Raw genomic sequence first — 15,233 nt, forward strand, 5'->3', positions numbered from 1 at the left:
AGTTTATTACTACATAGTGGACAAAATATTTTTTTAAAAATGTGGTAGCCACAATATCTCAATAAACATATTTAAATCTTTTTACTATCAAATCCTCAATAAGCTATGACTTCTACCAAAAACACAAGACCATAACCAACATTGCTGATGGCCTTTTAAAAACGTGTTGATAATATTCCTCCTATCTTTGCTCACTGCTTTTCTTCACCTTTACAGATGACATTTTTCAAACTATAAAATGCATTCTCCTGGCAAACCTTATTGCTTCAACAGTTCTTGATTTTATAATAGTTTAAGTCTACATCCTTTGCTACTGAGACATCCACTATCTTTTGGTATGTGACTTTGAATGAGGCAGAGAACAAGCCATACATTTAAAAATCAATACCTAACCTTATCAATATTCATTTTACTGTGTCAATACAAAATACAAAGGTGAAGAGCAGTAAATAAGCTAAAGCACTGAAATAAATTCGGTGTTCCTGTCACAATTAATAAATGTTAACCGATAACACTGCTGGCTACTCTACAGCCTTAAAAGGGACTCAAATTGTGCTTCGAAGTTACTGTTACAACAGGGCGAGTAAAATTTTCAATACACCAGCAGGTAAAGATGATCAGATTTGGCGTTATTAATTTCACAGGGGGCTTTAAATCTTTTATACGATATTATTTATTATAAATACAATATAGAAGTGTTGATCTTTAGCATCTTAAATTGTCGTATAAACCCAGTTTGGGATGTTCAAGTGCCTAAGTATAGTTTCCTGACAATTTTTTGCCAAATCTTGTTCAAAACCTGCTGTTTGACCACATAATATTTCATATATAAATCAGAAGGGATCGTTAAACAACATTCAAGCTGTCAGCCTTTTAACTCTTATTCCCGACTGCAAATGAGAGTGTTACCTTCTCCTGTATTTTTCCAGCTTAGACTGAGTGCTGACTAAAGGTAGAAGGAACTGTGAAAATATATTTTAATTTAATGTGTGTTTTTTAAGGAAGTCTGCAAGGGCCTCTAAAACAGTCAGAATAGTTTCTTTAATTCTACACGCTAACTCCAGTTCAGAAGCTTGCAAATAGGAGACTGTTATGTGACTGACTATATTCCAGAATTTGAAAACCGTAATTTTCAGAGACAAGATGATCTAGGATTCATAACCTCATTATCAAAGTTTATTTATGCAAAAGCATTTCCGACTTGAGTCTTGTGTTTGGATGATAATCTTCACCTTAGAGTTCATTAGTTTTAGAAGATACTCTTTAAAACTGAGGACTTTTCAATAACCTCATTCTCTTCCTCTCTGAGAGGACCAGTTATGCGCGGATTTAAAAAAATGCGCTGAAAATGAGTAATATAAGTCTCCTACTCCAATACTATTTGAGTAATTACAAAAACGCATTAAATTTCTATGAATTATATCCTTTTAAGTAAAAAGTCCAGTAATATAATCAAAATCTTGAGTCTTATGGGAAGCACAACAGTTCTGAAATGTCCCAGCCGGAATACGCTGCCGTGAGATTATGAATGTTTTAGGCTAAAGTTTAATGTTTATACCCACATTCCGTATAAATGACTTCCTCTGATGCTACTGAGTTGTAACATCGAAATCACCTTGTAGAAATAATTATATTATCCTCTCCCCAACTATTAGGCATTTTCCTCCTCACTTCACATATGTGCAGAGTGTTTGGACCTGACCCGGACACTCTCTCTTCCTTATTGCTGGCTCTGAGGCACTTCAGTCACATTCCTAAGACTGTTCTTGTACTATTTCTGCCACCAATGTTTGAATCATTGAAAGATAAGAGAATTCAGGGGACCATTCAACCGGAATGGGAATATTAAAGAGTCCTACACTTGCCTTGTGAAAGACTTAAATTGAAGAACTTATGACATGTATTCGATCTAAAAGTGGCTCTATGTTCCTGTAAGAAGAGATATATTTGAAGTCCTCTAATGCATGTTCTGTATTTCTGCACAGCAAATTTAGATACATCTTCTACAGCACTTAAGATACATAATAGTCTGTATAAATATAAACAAATTATATAAACTGCATAATAGTCTATATCCACATATATGATTGCATAAAACATATGGAATAAGATGGTCTTTACATATATATTCTTACAGAAAGGCCATGAGTATGTTGTCATGAAAAGAACATGGGTTTAGGAGTCATGCAGCTGTCGGCTTGAATCCTCCCTTTGCCCTTCAATCATTATGTCCTCTTGGGTAGCTAAGAAGAACCTAACACTCTGAATCTTCATTTTGTGGGCAAAGTGGTGATAGTAACACCTATGTTATCAAGTTGCTGCAAAGATAAAATCAAATAATAAGGTTCTGGTACCCTATTAAGTGGTAAATATTATTCTACATAAATACAAACACATTCTGCACACAGGTGTTTCCTACTTCCAAATTCTGAAAATTCAACAAAGTTGAGGATGAAGATCAGATGTTACACTTACAACTACACGCAGAATTTCATAATGTAGCACTTTATGTGGATGGAGCAACTGTATTATGGGTGCTCCAATTTTAAGTTATTCTTTAATTTTTCTAGTGCTGAACTAGTAGGGATAGGTCTCCTAAATAGAGAATTTAAGCTTCACATCTTTTATTTCCTTTGAAATCATCATGTCAAGAAATACCTATGTATCTACATATATCTGTATCTCTCTATATTTCCTTCCCTTCTCACTGCTTACTCTCCTGTTGATATGAATCTTATTTTCCTATTCTATAATTAATCATGGAAAAAAAAATCACTCTTTCTATAAAAGATTTACCAAATGAAGTTGAGAGAGACCATTTATAAATTTGAATGGTTAAGGATCCCAGGCAATAAGCCAATGTTATAATAGCAGCATTGTAACTGATCAAGTATCTACACAGAAAACATTTGCTCATAGTTTGCGGCATCACAAACCCATTACAGTTAATTGTTGCTTATTCCTATGTGGGTGTCTACATTTTAATGCCCAGTTGGCTCCATCCGATCACAGGTTTTTATTTCTACCTCCCTTACAACACTGCTCCTGCATGAGATTTTGCAATGCATGCTAATCTTATTCATATAGTTCATTACCAAGCGTAGGAAGGCTTCCTGTCCCCTCTGGTATAATGACCTCTCTGTGCTCAGCACTTGTGGTTTTCCCTGGACCATGCTCAGTAGAATGACATGCTATTAGAATGATGTGGTTTTTGAGGTGGAAATGATGCAAATTTTTTTAGTCTAATGCTAACCTGTCTAAGTCAGGAAAGATGGATCTCAGATTGCTGCACACCTGGGACTGGAAATCAGATGGCCACATTCATGGCCAGGTGGCCGCCTACTACAACATGGGCCTTGGGTTTTGAGGCTGCTTCAATACTTTCGAATTCTTTACTATTTGTCTCTTCTGGGGTGATTTACCTTTTCATCTACTTATGCCTTGTTTTCCCAACAAGCTTGTAACTTTCTTGAGGCCAAAAACACCACCTCTGAAGTTTTTGTATCCTTTAAGACCTACACAAAGTCTTGCATTTGGGCAGGTGTGTAGGAGATACTTTTGTGATTGCTGCCTGAAAAACCTACACAAGGAACATACAACACATCCAGACACCGAAGGGAAATGATCTGCTTTTTTAGTTTCTTGGCACTGTGCCTCGTCCTCAGTGCAAGTGATTAAGGATTATCCGCATTTTACTCTGGATGCTTTATGAACTTTGTAGGTGTGCTCTGCCCAGAGCCCTTGTCTTTTACCTGTGGTAGTAGGTCCAGGCAAAGGTGCAGCTTTTCTTCTCCGTTTGATATCTCCCGTGCATAGGGATCCTAAGTGCATGCTTGTTTGCCTACAAGTAATTATCAGAAAAAACTATTAACAAAGGAGGGGAAAAAAATGACACATAAATACACAGCTTGTATAATCTGAACCTAAATCAAAACATTCTCAACAAAGATGGAGCGGCATAGTAAAACCACCAATCTTGTTTATATCGAAACATAATTACGTTTGTTGACAAGCGTTCAGCAGCTAAATGCGCCATCATAAATTGTTACTGGAATGAATAATATAAAAGGAATGCTTTTTAATTTTCAAAACTGGCAATCTTTCTGGCTCAACATAAAATCAAGCACTGTTGCTTCTGACAGGAAAATAGCTAAGATTAATTATTCTAAAGAGATCACAATATTGTTGCTAGGTTATCAATTGGTTACTAATGCTTTACTGTCAGAACAACATATATTACAGGAAAAGTATGATCAATTTCTTTCAGGATATTACGCAGCAGTGAATTCTCTCGGAACATTTAAAAATAAAAGGAAATAGTGATGTTCTTCCTTATAATTCACATGATTAGAACTCTGTAGTTAATTATGTATTAGCTAGGTGAGGAAACATAATTTGATTGCATTAATGCTGCTCTACTGATACTAAACGGGGCAACATGATATAGGATAACATTTCAAAGACATGTTGTATAAGAACTGAGAAGCAGATCTGCCAATTTTGAAGCTAGTCAGGATTAGATTGTTCTATCTAATCATGGACCCCGAAATTTAAGAGTTTTGGAAAAATTAGAAATGGCTCAATTGGAAATCAAGACAAACTGAAGAAGAGGGAAGAGATTTAAAAATCTTCAAATTTTTCAAGCTATAGAAGACTGTGTGTTCATTTCATGGATCATAATCCCTGAGATGGGGTTGGGATAGTGTCCCGGGATCATGAAGCAGAAATAAACAAAGCATGTTTATTAGAAAGCATTTTTTTTTTTTAGTAATTCATGGAGATGTCTGGTAATATCCTGAAGTTTTATAGAACCCAATTTCAAAACAAGATTATTAGAGAAAAATTTAAAAGAAAAAATTAATTCAAGTAAAACTCAAAATATATACTTACACACTTATACTTAGGTGTTTAAATATAATAAAAAATTGGAGCTGGGTAGTAAAATTACTTTAAATATAGATTCTTTCTATAATGCACAAAGTAAAGTAAAATTAATGATCTGGCTAATCCAAGAAGTATATATAACCAAAGAAATATACTGTGAAAATCTATCAACATTGGTAAAAGCAAACGAGTTTTGTCTAGTTCTCTTCTCTTTGTATTGAGTGCATACTGTTTCTCTTTTACAGAATAAATCTTTATTATTATTAAAATATTTAAAAAATTAGTTCATTCAATAAATGACTAACTTTGCACAAATACGTACACATATCTATGTCAAAATGTTTATTAACATGCATGACTATAACATTTTTATTGGATTTTGAGGTGCAGTCTTGGTTTATAATGCCAAGAAAACATAAATGGTTACACATCGATTTTTCTAAAAAACTACATAGAAATTAAAAAAAATTTAAATCTCATCCTTTTTATAAAACACATCTTTTTTATAAAAATTAATAAATTCACTTATTCAGCAAGCACTTACTAGTATCTACTACTGATCAAGCATGAGACCCCATAGTGATGGTGCAAATGAGGAGAGTAGGAAAAAGGAGACGGAAGATACAAAGGAAATGGAATCTTCAATTTTTATTACCGGAAGAGTTTTAAGTCCATATGGGGAGACTAAGTCATAAATACATGAAATAATTAGGGACAGCGGTGGTAATGGCCGGCACCATGAACTTTATAATCTATTACTAGAGATTACATAATTCCGTCCTTATAACAATCCTAAACATGTTTATTGAAAATACCATTTTTCTTTGTAGGGAAAAATCTGTGCTTCCATGGAAAACCATACTTCTAGAGTATGGCTCCGTAGTCACCTGATTCTGCTTCTACGGGAGCTATTTGACAATTCTTATAGAGATCTGAAAGCAGTGGGAATAATTCTTGTCTATTGTAATCCAAATGGATTCTGTCCTGAGGAAGGAGGATCCTCCCTTCTATGGAAAACCCAGTTTGCATCCACCTGCACATTCCTTCAATATCTTTTACTCCATATACATTTGTGCTTCTTTGAACCCATTATAACATCTGCCTGGTTCCCTCATTAATCAATGAGTTAAATAAAATCTCACACACACATTCATTTTACATAAGTAAAAGAGACACGACTTTACCCTTTGGTACAAAGTTATCCTTTAATATCTCTGATCCCTCTTGCAACCTCCCCCTAGGAAAAGGCTGGAGTAGTTTACCTCCTGCAGAGCATCTGCCAGACAGGCTCAGATACCAGAACTAGCTGAGGAGGAGGGGAAGGTAACATTCTGAAAAGGGGAATGAGGTAGGAATCTGAATTCTGCAGTGTGGCTCTTCTGTCATCGAGCTGTGAAAACCAACCCACGGACTATCTGCTTCTGATCCTCCTGTTAAAACATAATCTATATTCTTAGATTGAGCCACTGCTGGCCAGGTTTTCTGTATCTGTTGCTGAAAGTATTTCTAAATGGTAGAGTTTGTTCTGTTCAAAGACTTTTGAGTAGTTCAGGATATCTGGGAAGCACTGTTTACAGAAAGAACTGTATAATATGACGGAAGAAGAACACTGGGGCTAGACCACATACGCCCCATGAAGGATTTGGAGTTTATATCTGATGTGGAGGCATTCAAGGTCATTTAGCAGAATAAAGTTGGGCAGATTCATGGGATGCAGATGAGCTGGTGTTGAGAGGGTAACTAGGTTTGTGAACAGTCCAGACACACAGTTCCTCCCAGTTCATTTTTCACTATTATAATTAGGAATAATACAAAAATGCCACGCAGTGAAACTGCTCTGTGTTAACATATCTGAGTAAGGAGGTGGGCAGAGGTGAGAAGGCAGTCAATGAAAAGTCCTAACTCTGGATTATTTTAAAAACTAAGCCAGTCTTTATTACTTTTAGATTTATTTAAAGTTCAAACTAAGCTTTAAAAAAAGTAGCCAGGAGCATCCTTCTTAAGAAGTTTCTTTTTGGAAATAATTAGAAGTATTTGAGGGTCCAACACACAGGAGCTGCCCAGTGATGACTATTAATTAACATGGCTGGTTTCTACATCATCTTTGCACTAGTTGTATGAAACTGGAGGCTTCTCATTGCTTGAAAAGTCACTCTCCCAAGTCAATATTGCCTTTAAAACTTTATTAATTTTGTATGCTATTAAAATTTATGAGGAAGGCCTGTTTACAAAGATGGTGAAAAACAAAATCCAAGAACAACTCCTCCTTCTAAACCTTTTTCTCATCAGCAGGGCTGAAAACTCCCTTCTGGCTATCTTTACAGAACAAGTGGAATATAATGTTTTTATTCAACTTCCCTCCCCCACCCCAACATAGTTACATTAAAGGAAAAAGAGACAAACGTTCAAGGAGAATAAAGTTAAAGTTAATAAAGTCAGTACCCTGAACCCAAGACCCGAGCCATAAGAAAAACAGCGAGCTGTATTTTCAGTAATTCTATCAAGAATTGACTATCTGCTACAGCGCATCGAGAGATCTGGATTATTGATCAGTAAGATTACCTCATTTAAGTGTGTCCTCCCCCCTTCCCTTCAGACAGGTGCAATGGAGTTGCTACAAATAACTTAAATAAGGCCTACTCTGTTCTTTAGTTGTCACTCTTAATGTAAAACAGAGCAGTTATTTTTTAATTTAAAATCAATGAATGTCTCAAAGGCAGCCTAGGTGCTTTGGTCTAAATGAGTCACTTGTCTTTGCAAAGCAGAACACTTGGATTATTATTCAAGGTGAGAGATGGCAGTTTTGGTTTTCTGTTCTTTTTTGTGTGTGTGGTGCGGTGTTCTGAAGAATGACAATACACTGTCCTGAAACAGACCCGACGCTATTAAAAACTTAAGATCCTTCAGTAACTGTAAGGAAACTACCAGTAATGCTATCAGTCTGTTTATTTCAGTTAGAGCATGTGCTTGGATGAAGAAAAGGAAAGAAAGTCAAAACCTGATCCTTTTATAACTACTGACACCTTAAAATACTGGGGATAAATACACACGTATCTTTCACTGGGGAGGATAAAGAAATAATGCTGTTTCCTTAGGGAGTGATAAGCATTGTCACTTAGTTATGATTTGAAACATCGCTTCCCATGTACTGATTCTGAGAATTTTCCCCTTAAATATAAATAGAAAGCAGAGCTCAAAATGAAATCATTTTGTTCTGCTTTTGAAACAGACTTTGCTTGGTTTATTCCATCATCTTTAAATGATGTGGTGGTAGGAAACAGAGCATCTTATCTAGGGGGAAAAAAGTTAAAAAAAAAAGATAATAATAAAAAAACAAAACAAAACAAAACAGAGAAAGACAAAAAATCCTACCACCTTGCCTGAGAACTGGGCTCCCGACATGGGCTGACAAGGGTGAAGCAGGCAGTGTCAAACGCAATAACATTAAAGAGAAGAAAACAGGAACTTGTCTCCTCCCTGTACACGCGCATTTACACACAGAGGCTTTTCAGAGAATTAGGCCTAGTTAAAGCTGCCCCCTGGATAAAATGTGTTCCCTAGCAGCCTCAGACAAGCTGCAGAGGGGAGACAAACAGATGTGACTATGGGCCCTGGCATTTGGCAAGAACACTCACTGTCAGTTAGAAAAATATAAGCCTGGACAGGGCATCAGCTGCACAGAAATGAAGCGGGTCTGTGGTGTCACTGGAGGAGCAGGCGGTGGAAATCCAGCCCTACGTGAGCCTCCCCTTCTAGATCCAGATTACCCTCTCCGCCCCCCCGATATTCGGTGTCAATACGTCTCAACATATTAACCGAACGGGAAAACACCAGCATCCAGCTCCCTCCTTCTGAAATGCACGTTAAGTACCAAGTCCCGTTGAGCATAAATGTTTCTTAACTACCAGGATCGCATTAACTACCATTGTTTTCAATGGTGGTGTCCTTCCAGGCCCCTTCTGCTGCATGAAGAACCCTTTGCATTTGGTATCGTTGATCACACCCTGCCCGATTCTTGGTTCTGGTGCCTTCTCTGTCTGTGGCTTTGGTCATCGGACTTCATATTCTGTCTTAAGCCCATTTCCCCTCTCTCTGGAACAGTCCAGACCTCAGCAAGGGGTAGTTTAACACAGTGCACTGAATGCAGTACTTGTGTCCTGGTCATTGGGCCCTTGCTCTATTCTGGACGTATCCTGTCCCATCATAAACCTCCTGACAGCTGAGCTCTTTCAGATTTAGGTCACTGCCTGGACTTCCCCAGATGCTAAAATGCCTCTCTCTAATGCTGCGGGCTGACCTTGTCCAAGCGTCAGCTGCTGCCGGCCCCCACGCCTGTGCACTGCCTACCTGCTGGGACAGTTCTTTACTCTGCGTCCATTAGCCTGCCATTCCCTGCTGTCTGAGGCCCCACCTGGCTTGGATACAGTGATCGGCCTGCCAGTGTGCAGTCCCTCTCAACAGCTTTAGATGGATCTGTCCTGACAGTGCCTCTTCCATCTCATCAGAGTTCAAGTCCAGACCTACCTCTTCCTAATCTGCTTTATCCTGTTACAGGTAACAGGCGGCTGCTGCTGGAAGTAATGTTTACTCCGTTTCCTCTGTGCCAGGCTGTGCGACAATAAGCACTTCCCTCCTGGAGCTCCCGGCGAGTGTGAGGGAGGGGCGGCTGGATGTCAGGAGGCTCCTGGGGAGCTCGGGGACCGGTTTCACTGCCCCGCCAGCCGCCAGCCGAGGACTCTCTAGGCTCCTCAGAGCAGAGTCAGTGGTGGCTGAACAAGGACAGAGATGGAGGAGAAGAGGGGAGACTTCAGGTGGTCCAGGAACCTCATGAAATCACCTGCAAAGGGTGTGTCGGCATACTTTTTTAGCAAAAGGGTCCATGATTCCTATCTGATTCTGAACCATTAACAGGGACATTAATACTAGACTCTGTAGATTTACACCAAATTAGTATTCATAATCTAAAATAGAAAATATCTATCTTAGAGCTTCTATGGAATGTTTAAACCATTCTGTACACACAGGCCACCTTTTCTACTTATAGCATCACAAACAATAGAATTTAATAATGTAAGTTAAAAAAAAGCCTCATCCAAGTATCTGCACTTATCACATGTTGTCTCTAAAATGCTACCCTCTTCCTTCTGCTTATCCGGCTAGACTTTCTTCATAATACCCTAAATATTTCCAAATCAATGACCATGCATAGGTGTTTGGAGAAAGGGATGTTAAATTGTGCCACAAAATACTGGTGGCAGGGGTTGGGGGAGGGTATAGCTCAAGTGGTAGAGACTATGCTTAGCATACAGCAGGTCCTGGGTTCAGTTCCCTGTACCTCCTTGAAAAATAAGTAAATAAGTAAACCTAATTACCTTTCCCCTCCTAATTTTTTTTTTTTTTTTTTAAATTCTGAAGGAAAAACTGAATCCAAAATACTGGTGACGATCATCTCAGTGTGATGGCATTTTGGGGGAATTTCCTTCTTTATGCCTCACACTTATATTGGACTTTATTTTTACAATGAGCATGGGACAATAAAAAGTACAAATTATAACGAGATGAATTGAAAGACAGCGAACAACAGAATTAATAACCGTAAGCGGTTTTGGCAGCAGGAGGCATTCATCGTCAAAGGCATGGTGGGGCCGTTCACGCTGCGGACGCCGAGGTGTCAGAGGGAGCCGCGGTTCTGAGGGCTGATCCTCCCGACTCCCTGGCAGCCTCTGTGCCTCTGATGCAGCCATGTCTGTTTTCCCAACTAGTTCTCCAAAAGAGCCAACCTGTCACCATACTTAAAGTTTGAGAAGGATTTTTCCCAACCTTCGGCAAGTTACTTAAACTCTCTTTATCTCAGTTTCTTCACCTGCAGCAACTGTGATTAGATTAGTATTTACCTCAAAGGTTTTTCTGAAGATTTTATTTAAAAGGTCATTCGTGTAAAACATCTGGCTCAGTGCCTGCACAAAGTAAGGGATCGACAACTGTCAGCTATTCATTTTACTATTAATACCACCTCCACCTTACAGATAAAAAGCCCAAGGCACAGAAAAGAAAAGTGATCTACTCAGGATCACACAGTCCAGGGGACGTGATGGTATATAATACAGCCAGAAGAACGCCTACTGTGTGTTAGGACTAAATAAATACACGACAGTATAAGCTCACTACATTGGAACACTATCGATGCGCTACCGTAAGGGTATAAACGAGGGTCATTTCTAAACAACAAGTAGGTGTTTTCTGGGTAGTTAATAGGAAGGTTAAATTTTTCCTTAGTGTTTGATTCTGCTTGCCTTAAATGTGTCACAGCACGTAAGAATAAAGCACTCATTTTCATTTCAAAAACTTGCTAAAAACCCACGAAAGTCTTGCCAGTCTGAAACCCACTTGACTTTCTGAGGTCAGCCCACTGCCACAGGTGTTCTCTAGGCCACCAATCGGCACCTCCCACTTCAGAGATGCCCTGCTTCCTCCCTGCAATGTGTTCCGTGCTTTACCTAAAGCCCGGAGGCTCTGTTGTTCTAATGATATCATTTCTTCTGGGTGTTAATAAACACACACTTCAATATCCCTAAACAGCTCATTTAAATGCTTCTTCTTTTTGTACCTCCTCATTACTCTAAACAAATGGGACCTGAAAGGTGATGGTGGTTGCTTTATGCAATGCAGGTAGCTTTTAGAACATTCTGAATGTATGTGAATAAGGAAATTCTCACATCTGGAGAAAAGATAATCTTTTTAGAGAGCAAATTATCCAGGAAGGTTTCTAAAAGTCTATTTGGGAGAACTGCCATTACATCTTAGCTTCCATGGTACTGATACCATGCTTTCCATGTTTGTTTAATTCCTTCAGATTTTGTTTGAAGGAACTGCTAGTCACCAAGTCCACGTCTACGGGCTAACACATGAGCAATGTGTTCTGCCCACTTGAAAAAACTTTCTTTCCATGTTTCCTAATTCCGCCATCTTTGAGAGCCTGTCCTTTCTCCCTTCAAAGTTCTTCCAGCGCATTTTAATCACAATGTTCTTTCTCTTCTTTAAACTTTCCTAACCTCATTATCTTTCCAAGTGCTTTTTCTTTATATTTCTCATCAATCTGTGCATAGGTAGCTCTGTCATTACAGTTATCTGATTGCATGACCTCAAATTGCTTTCAGATTAGAGGGGCTTGTCATTTAAAATATACACTGGAAACAACCTGAAGCCAAGTACCAAGTCTAATTTGCAGAACTTAGTTTTGCCTCCATCATATATTAGAAGCACAATAAATGTTTATTGAGCCAAAACAAATCAAACTACTGTAACAAATGTTGCCTGAACATTTCATTCGGCAATCAATCATGCATTTTCTATCGTTAACACTTTTCTTAAACTGTTATTTAAATTCACTCAAAGACACTTACTCAACAATTAACAAAACTTGACTATGAATCACATTTTACTAGATGTTAAACAAGGAACAGCAAAGGCAGCCCCTTCCATCAAGGGGCTCAGAGCCTAACGCAGGAGACACACATGAATAAGGCATTACTATACGGTGTAATAAATCCACACAGCGATAGGAGCAGGCTACCCTTTGGGGAAATTGAGGAAAATTCATTTCGCCTGAGTTCAAATTTTGATATTGTCTCTCCAAGCAGATTCTAAGATATTTGAGGCATCTTGGAGTATTCTTTTATTCTTCACACCATAGCACCTAGGAAATAGCAGGCACTTAGTAAACTGATATTGAGCTAATTTACTTGATTCCTAGCTATTAACTCTACATTTCTGGAATCTGAATCTTAGTATATACAGTTTCAACAATAAGTTCCTTCGAATTTTCTTTAAAAATGGTAAAGCTAGTGTTGACCCTTAGGAGAGATTAATTACCCAAAATAAACATAATTCTTTTGGCTATCTCCATTAAGTGCAAGAAGGTATGGGTCTATATTTAAAAATTGGGATGTTGATCCTGATAACATCTTGCATCTTAACATTAAAAAAATAAAACCCATCAGATCAGACTATAGATTCAGATATAACCCCACATTCTCTCTCTGGTCAGACACTATGAAATGTCTCTTAGGATGGCCTTTGGTATTGCTGCCATATAAAATAATTAATACAATTATGGGTATTTCTAATATTCTTAACTTTTTTGAGTGAAGTCCATGTATTATTCATTTTCCCCTCCGCTTCATCCAGTGCAGCATATCTGAGTATGCTTGTTGAACTGATTTTTTTTTTACTGTGTTCTCCAGTTGGCTATTTCTGACTCTAAACCAAGCTTTACGTGCAGCAACATTTTGGAGCAGAAGTGCTGAGCTTCTTTCGCCAGCTTCAGGGAATGATGGAGTTAGAAGGGCAGGGCAGAGATCACATTTTATTATTTTAAAAATTATTTTGTATACATGTCATTTTCTTAAGTCTTAGAATTCGTTATCTGAATTACCAGGAATATCCAAGCTTACCGAGTGTCAGCTATATTATGGCTATTATGCCAAACATCTCCATAGACTTTATTTTGTTTAATCCTTACAAAAACCACTACAAGGTCTGAAGAACCTGAGGTCCAGAGAAACGGTTCCTTGTCAAAGATCACATAAACAGAAAATAAAGTTCTCATATTTGAACCAATGAATGCTTGCCTCAAAAGAATCATTTCCCCCCTATATCACACTACTTCATTCAACTTGGTTTATTATACTCCATTTAATAAACGCCTACTGAAACTGTAACGCACCCCATGCCCTATGCCATAAAACAGGGTTGAGAAATAAAAAAGATACAGCTTTCATTTGCTAGGGGTTAAAGTCTACCGATCATGTGGGAAAATGATTTCAATTCCAAACCAGCATGTAAGGCATTCTAGGCCCCTAGCTGGGAGCACATGTCTGAAAAGGCACAAATGCCTGGAGGTGCCCATGTGAGAGGCCGTATCTGGGGCTCTGTGAGCAATTCAGTACGGCGGGAGCCTGGACATATGAAGCAGTGGGAGGATATGATTTCTCTTTGTCTGCATCAAGTGCTAATAAATTCAACAAATCTGTCCATTCACAATTATTTTAAATTCTCTAGAAAAAAAAAAAGAATGAAGCTGCCTGTTTGATTGAATTAATCAGTGTATCGACTAATCTGATGACTGAATTCAGTGGGAAATGCCTGTCCATAATGTTTTGTAAATATAATTCTTGATTTGATCACAGCTATAGTCAGAAGGTTACTGCTCTAATCAAGGGATGGAGTCAAATATAGATCCATTTCCAACAGATCCAACTTCCAAGCTCTGGAAGTGGAGAGGTTTTGATCATTCAGGAGTCTACAACTGACTCACATGGTTGGGTTGGCAGACACAGGCTTAAGACTGAGCTCAGCTTTGATTTCTGTAAAGTGTCCTGTCACTTTGCTTGTCGGGAGGTGACTTAGGGTCATGTCATAATTCTATGTGCTGTAACGTACATTTGCCGAGTATGACTACTGAAGAGCAAGGGAAAATATGGTTTCCACTTGTACCTCCTTATGGAGGCTAATGAGGACTGGATAGTTCAATAATGGGCCAGGACGTCTTAAACTTCTGAAAGTTGTAAGGAGTTATTTCTACCTTGGAACATGTCAGGTAGCATTACCGTTTAACGCAAACTTACTGAATTTAGGTTCCATTATTGCTTATTGGTGGAATTCAACTGGGAATCTATGACGCAGTTAAAAATGCCACCTCCTTTATGCTGCCTTTTCTGATGGCCGTTGCCAGAATAATCCCTCATTCCTTGGAGAAAATAGTGTTTTCTACCATAAACTACAGCTATGCAGGCACATGAACTAATACTCCAGCTAGACCGTGTATTCCTTGAAGACCGTGGGGTCCACATCTGATTTACTTTTTTAAGTGAATTTCCCATAGCTCTTACAAGCCTCGCCAATTCAGACACTTACTAAATAGCTATTGAATGAAATTTAACAGGGCGTGCCAGAGTTTTTATAGTAACTTGTTTTAGGATAATATTTTTATTGAGGTTCCAATTTCTATAATAAATAAATGCTTACTTATGGAAATAGAAGACTTATTTGGGCCGTATCTTGGGCTTCCGGATATAAATATCTGCAAAATCAAGCTTGTACGTGTAAACCAGCTTTTAAAGTCCATGCGGGCACCTTGATAGGAAGGTGTTTTCCTTTCTACGTAGTTTTGCATTTCACTAAGTGAAACTTTGTGGAAGGAGTACTTTCAGTTCCTCCTCTTCTATAATAGTTTTTGGCAGATGAGTGAATGTTATGTACATAACATTTTTTCAGATTTGTTAGTAAACGTTTACTAGACTGTGAAATACACTGTAATAGCTGGGCAAGGCACCAGGAAGACTGTGATG

General features: G+C 38.2%; 1 protein-coding gene and 1 long non-coding RNA gene across 4 annotated transcripts in view; one reads left to right on the forward strand and one right to left on the reverse strand.

The window, feature by feature from the left end:
• The window catches only part of LOC123614000 (uncharacterized), a 287,572-nt gene that overhangs the window by 227,113 nt on the left and 45,226 nt on the right, over positions 1 to 15,233 (forward strand). The window lies entirely within an intron of this gene.
• The window catches only part of GPATCH2 (G-patch domain containing 2), a 137,520-nt gene that overhangs the window by 11,165 nt on the left and 111,122 nt on the right, over positions 1 to 15,233 (reverse strand). The window contains exon 9 of one of the 3 annotated variants that reach the window (XM_010974016.3): positions 3,753 to 3,841. The exons of 1 other annotated variant lie outside the window; for it this stretch is intronic. In XM_010974016.3, the coding sequence (XP_010972318.1) occupies positions 3,753 to 3,841 (89 nt within the window). One more of the 3 variants, XM_045509503.2, reaches the window with a different exon arrangement.

This window comes from Camelus bactrianus, chromosome 23 (genome assembly GCF_048773025.1).
Source record: "Camelus bactrianus isolate YW-2024 breed Bactrian camel chromosome 23, ASM4877302v1, whole genome shotgun sequence".
NCBI classification, from domain to species: domain Eukaryota; kingdom Metazoa; phylum Chordata; class Mammalia; order Artiodactyla; family Camelidae; genus Camelus; species Camelus bactrianus.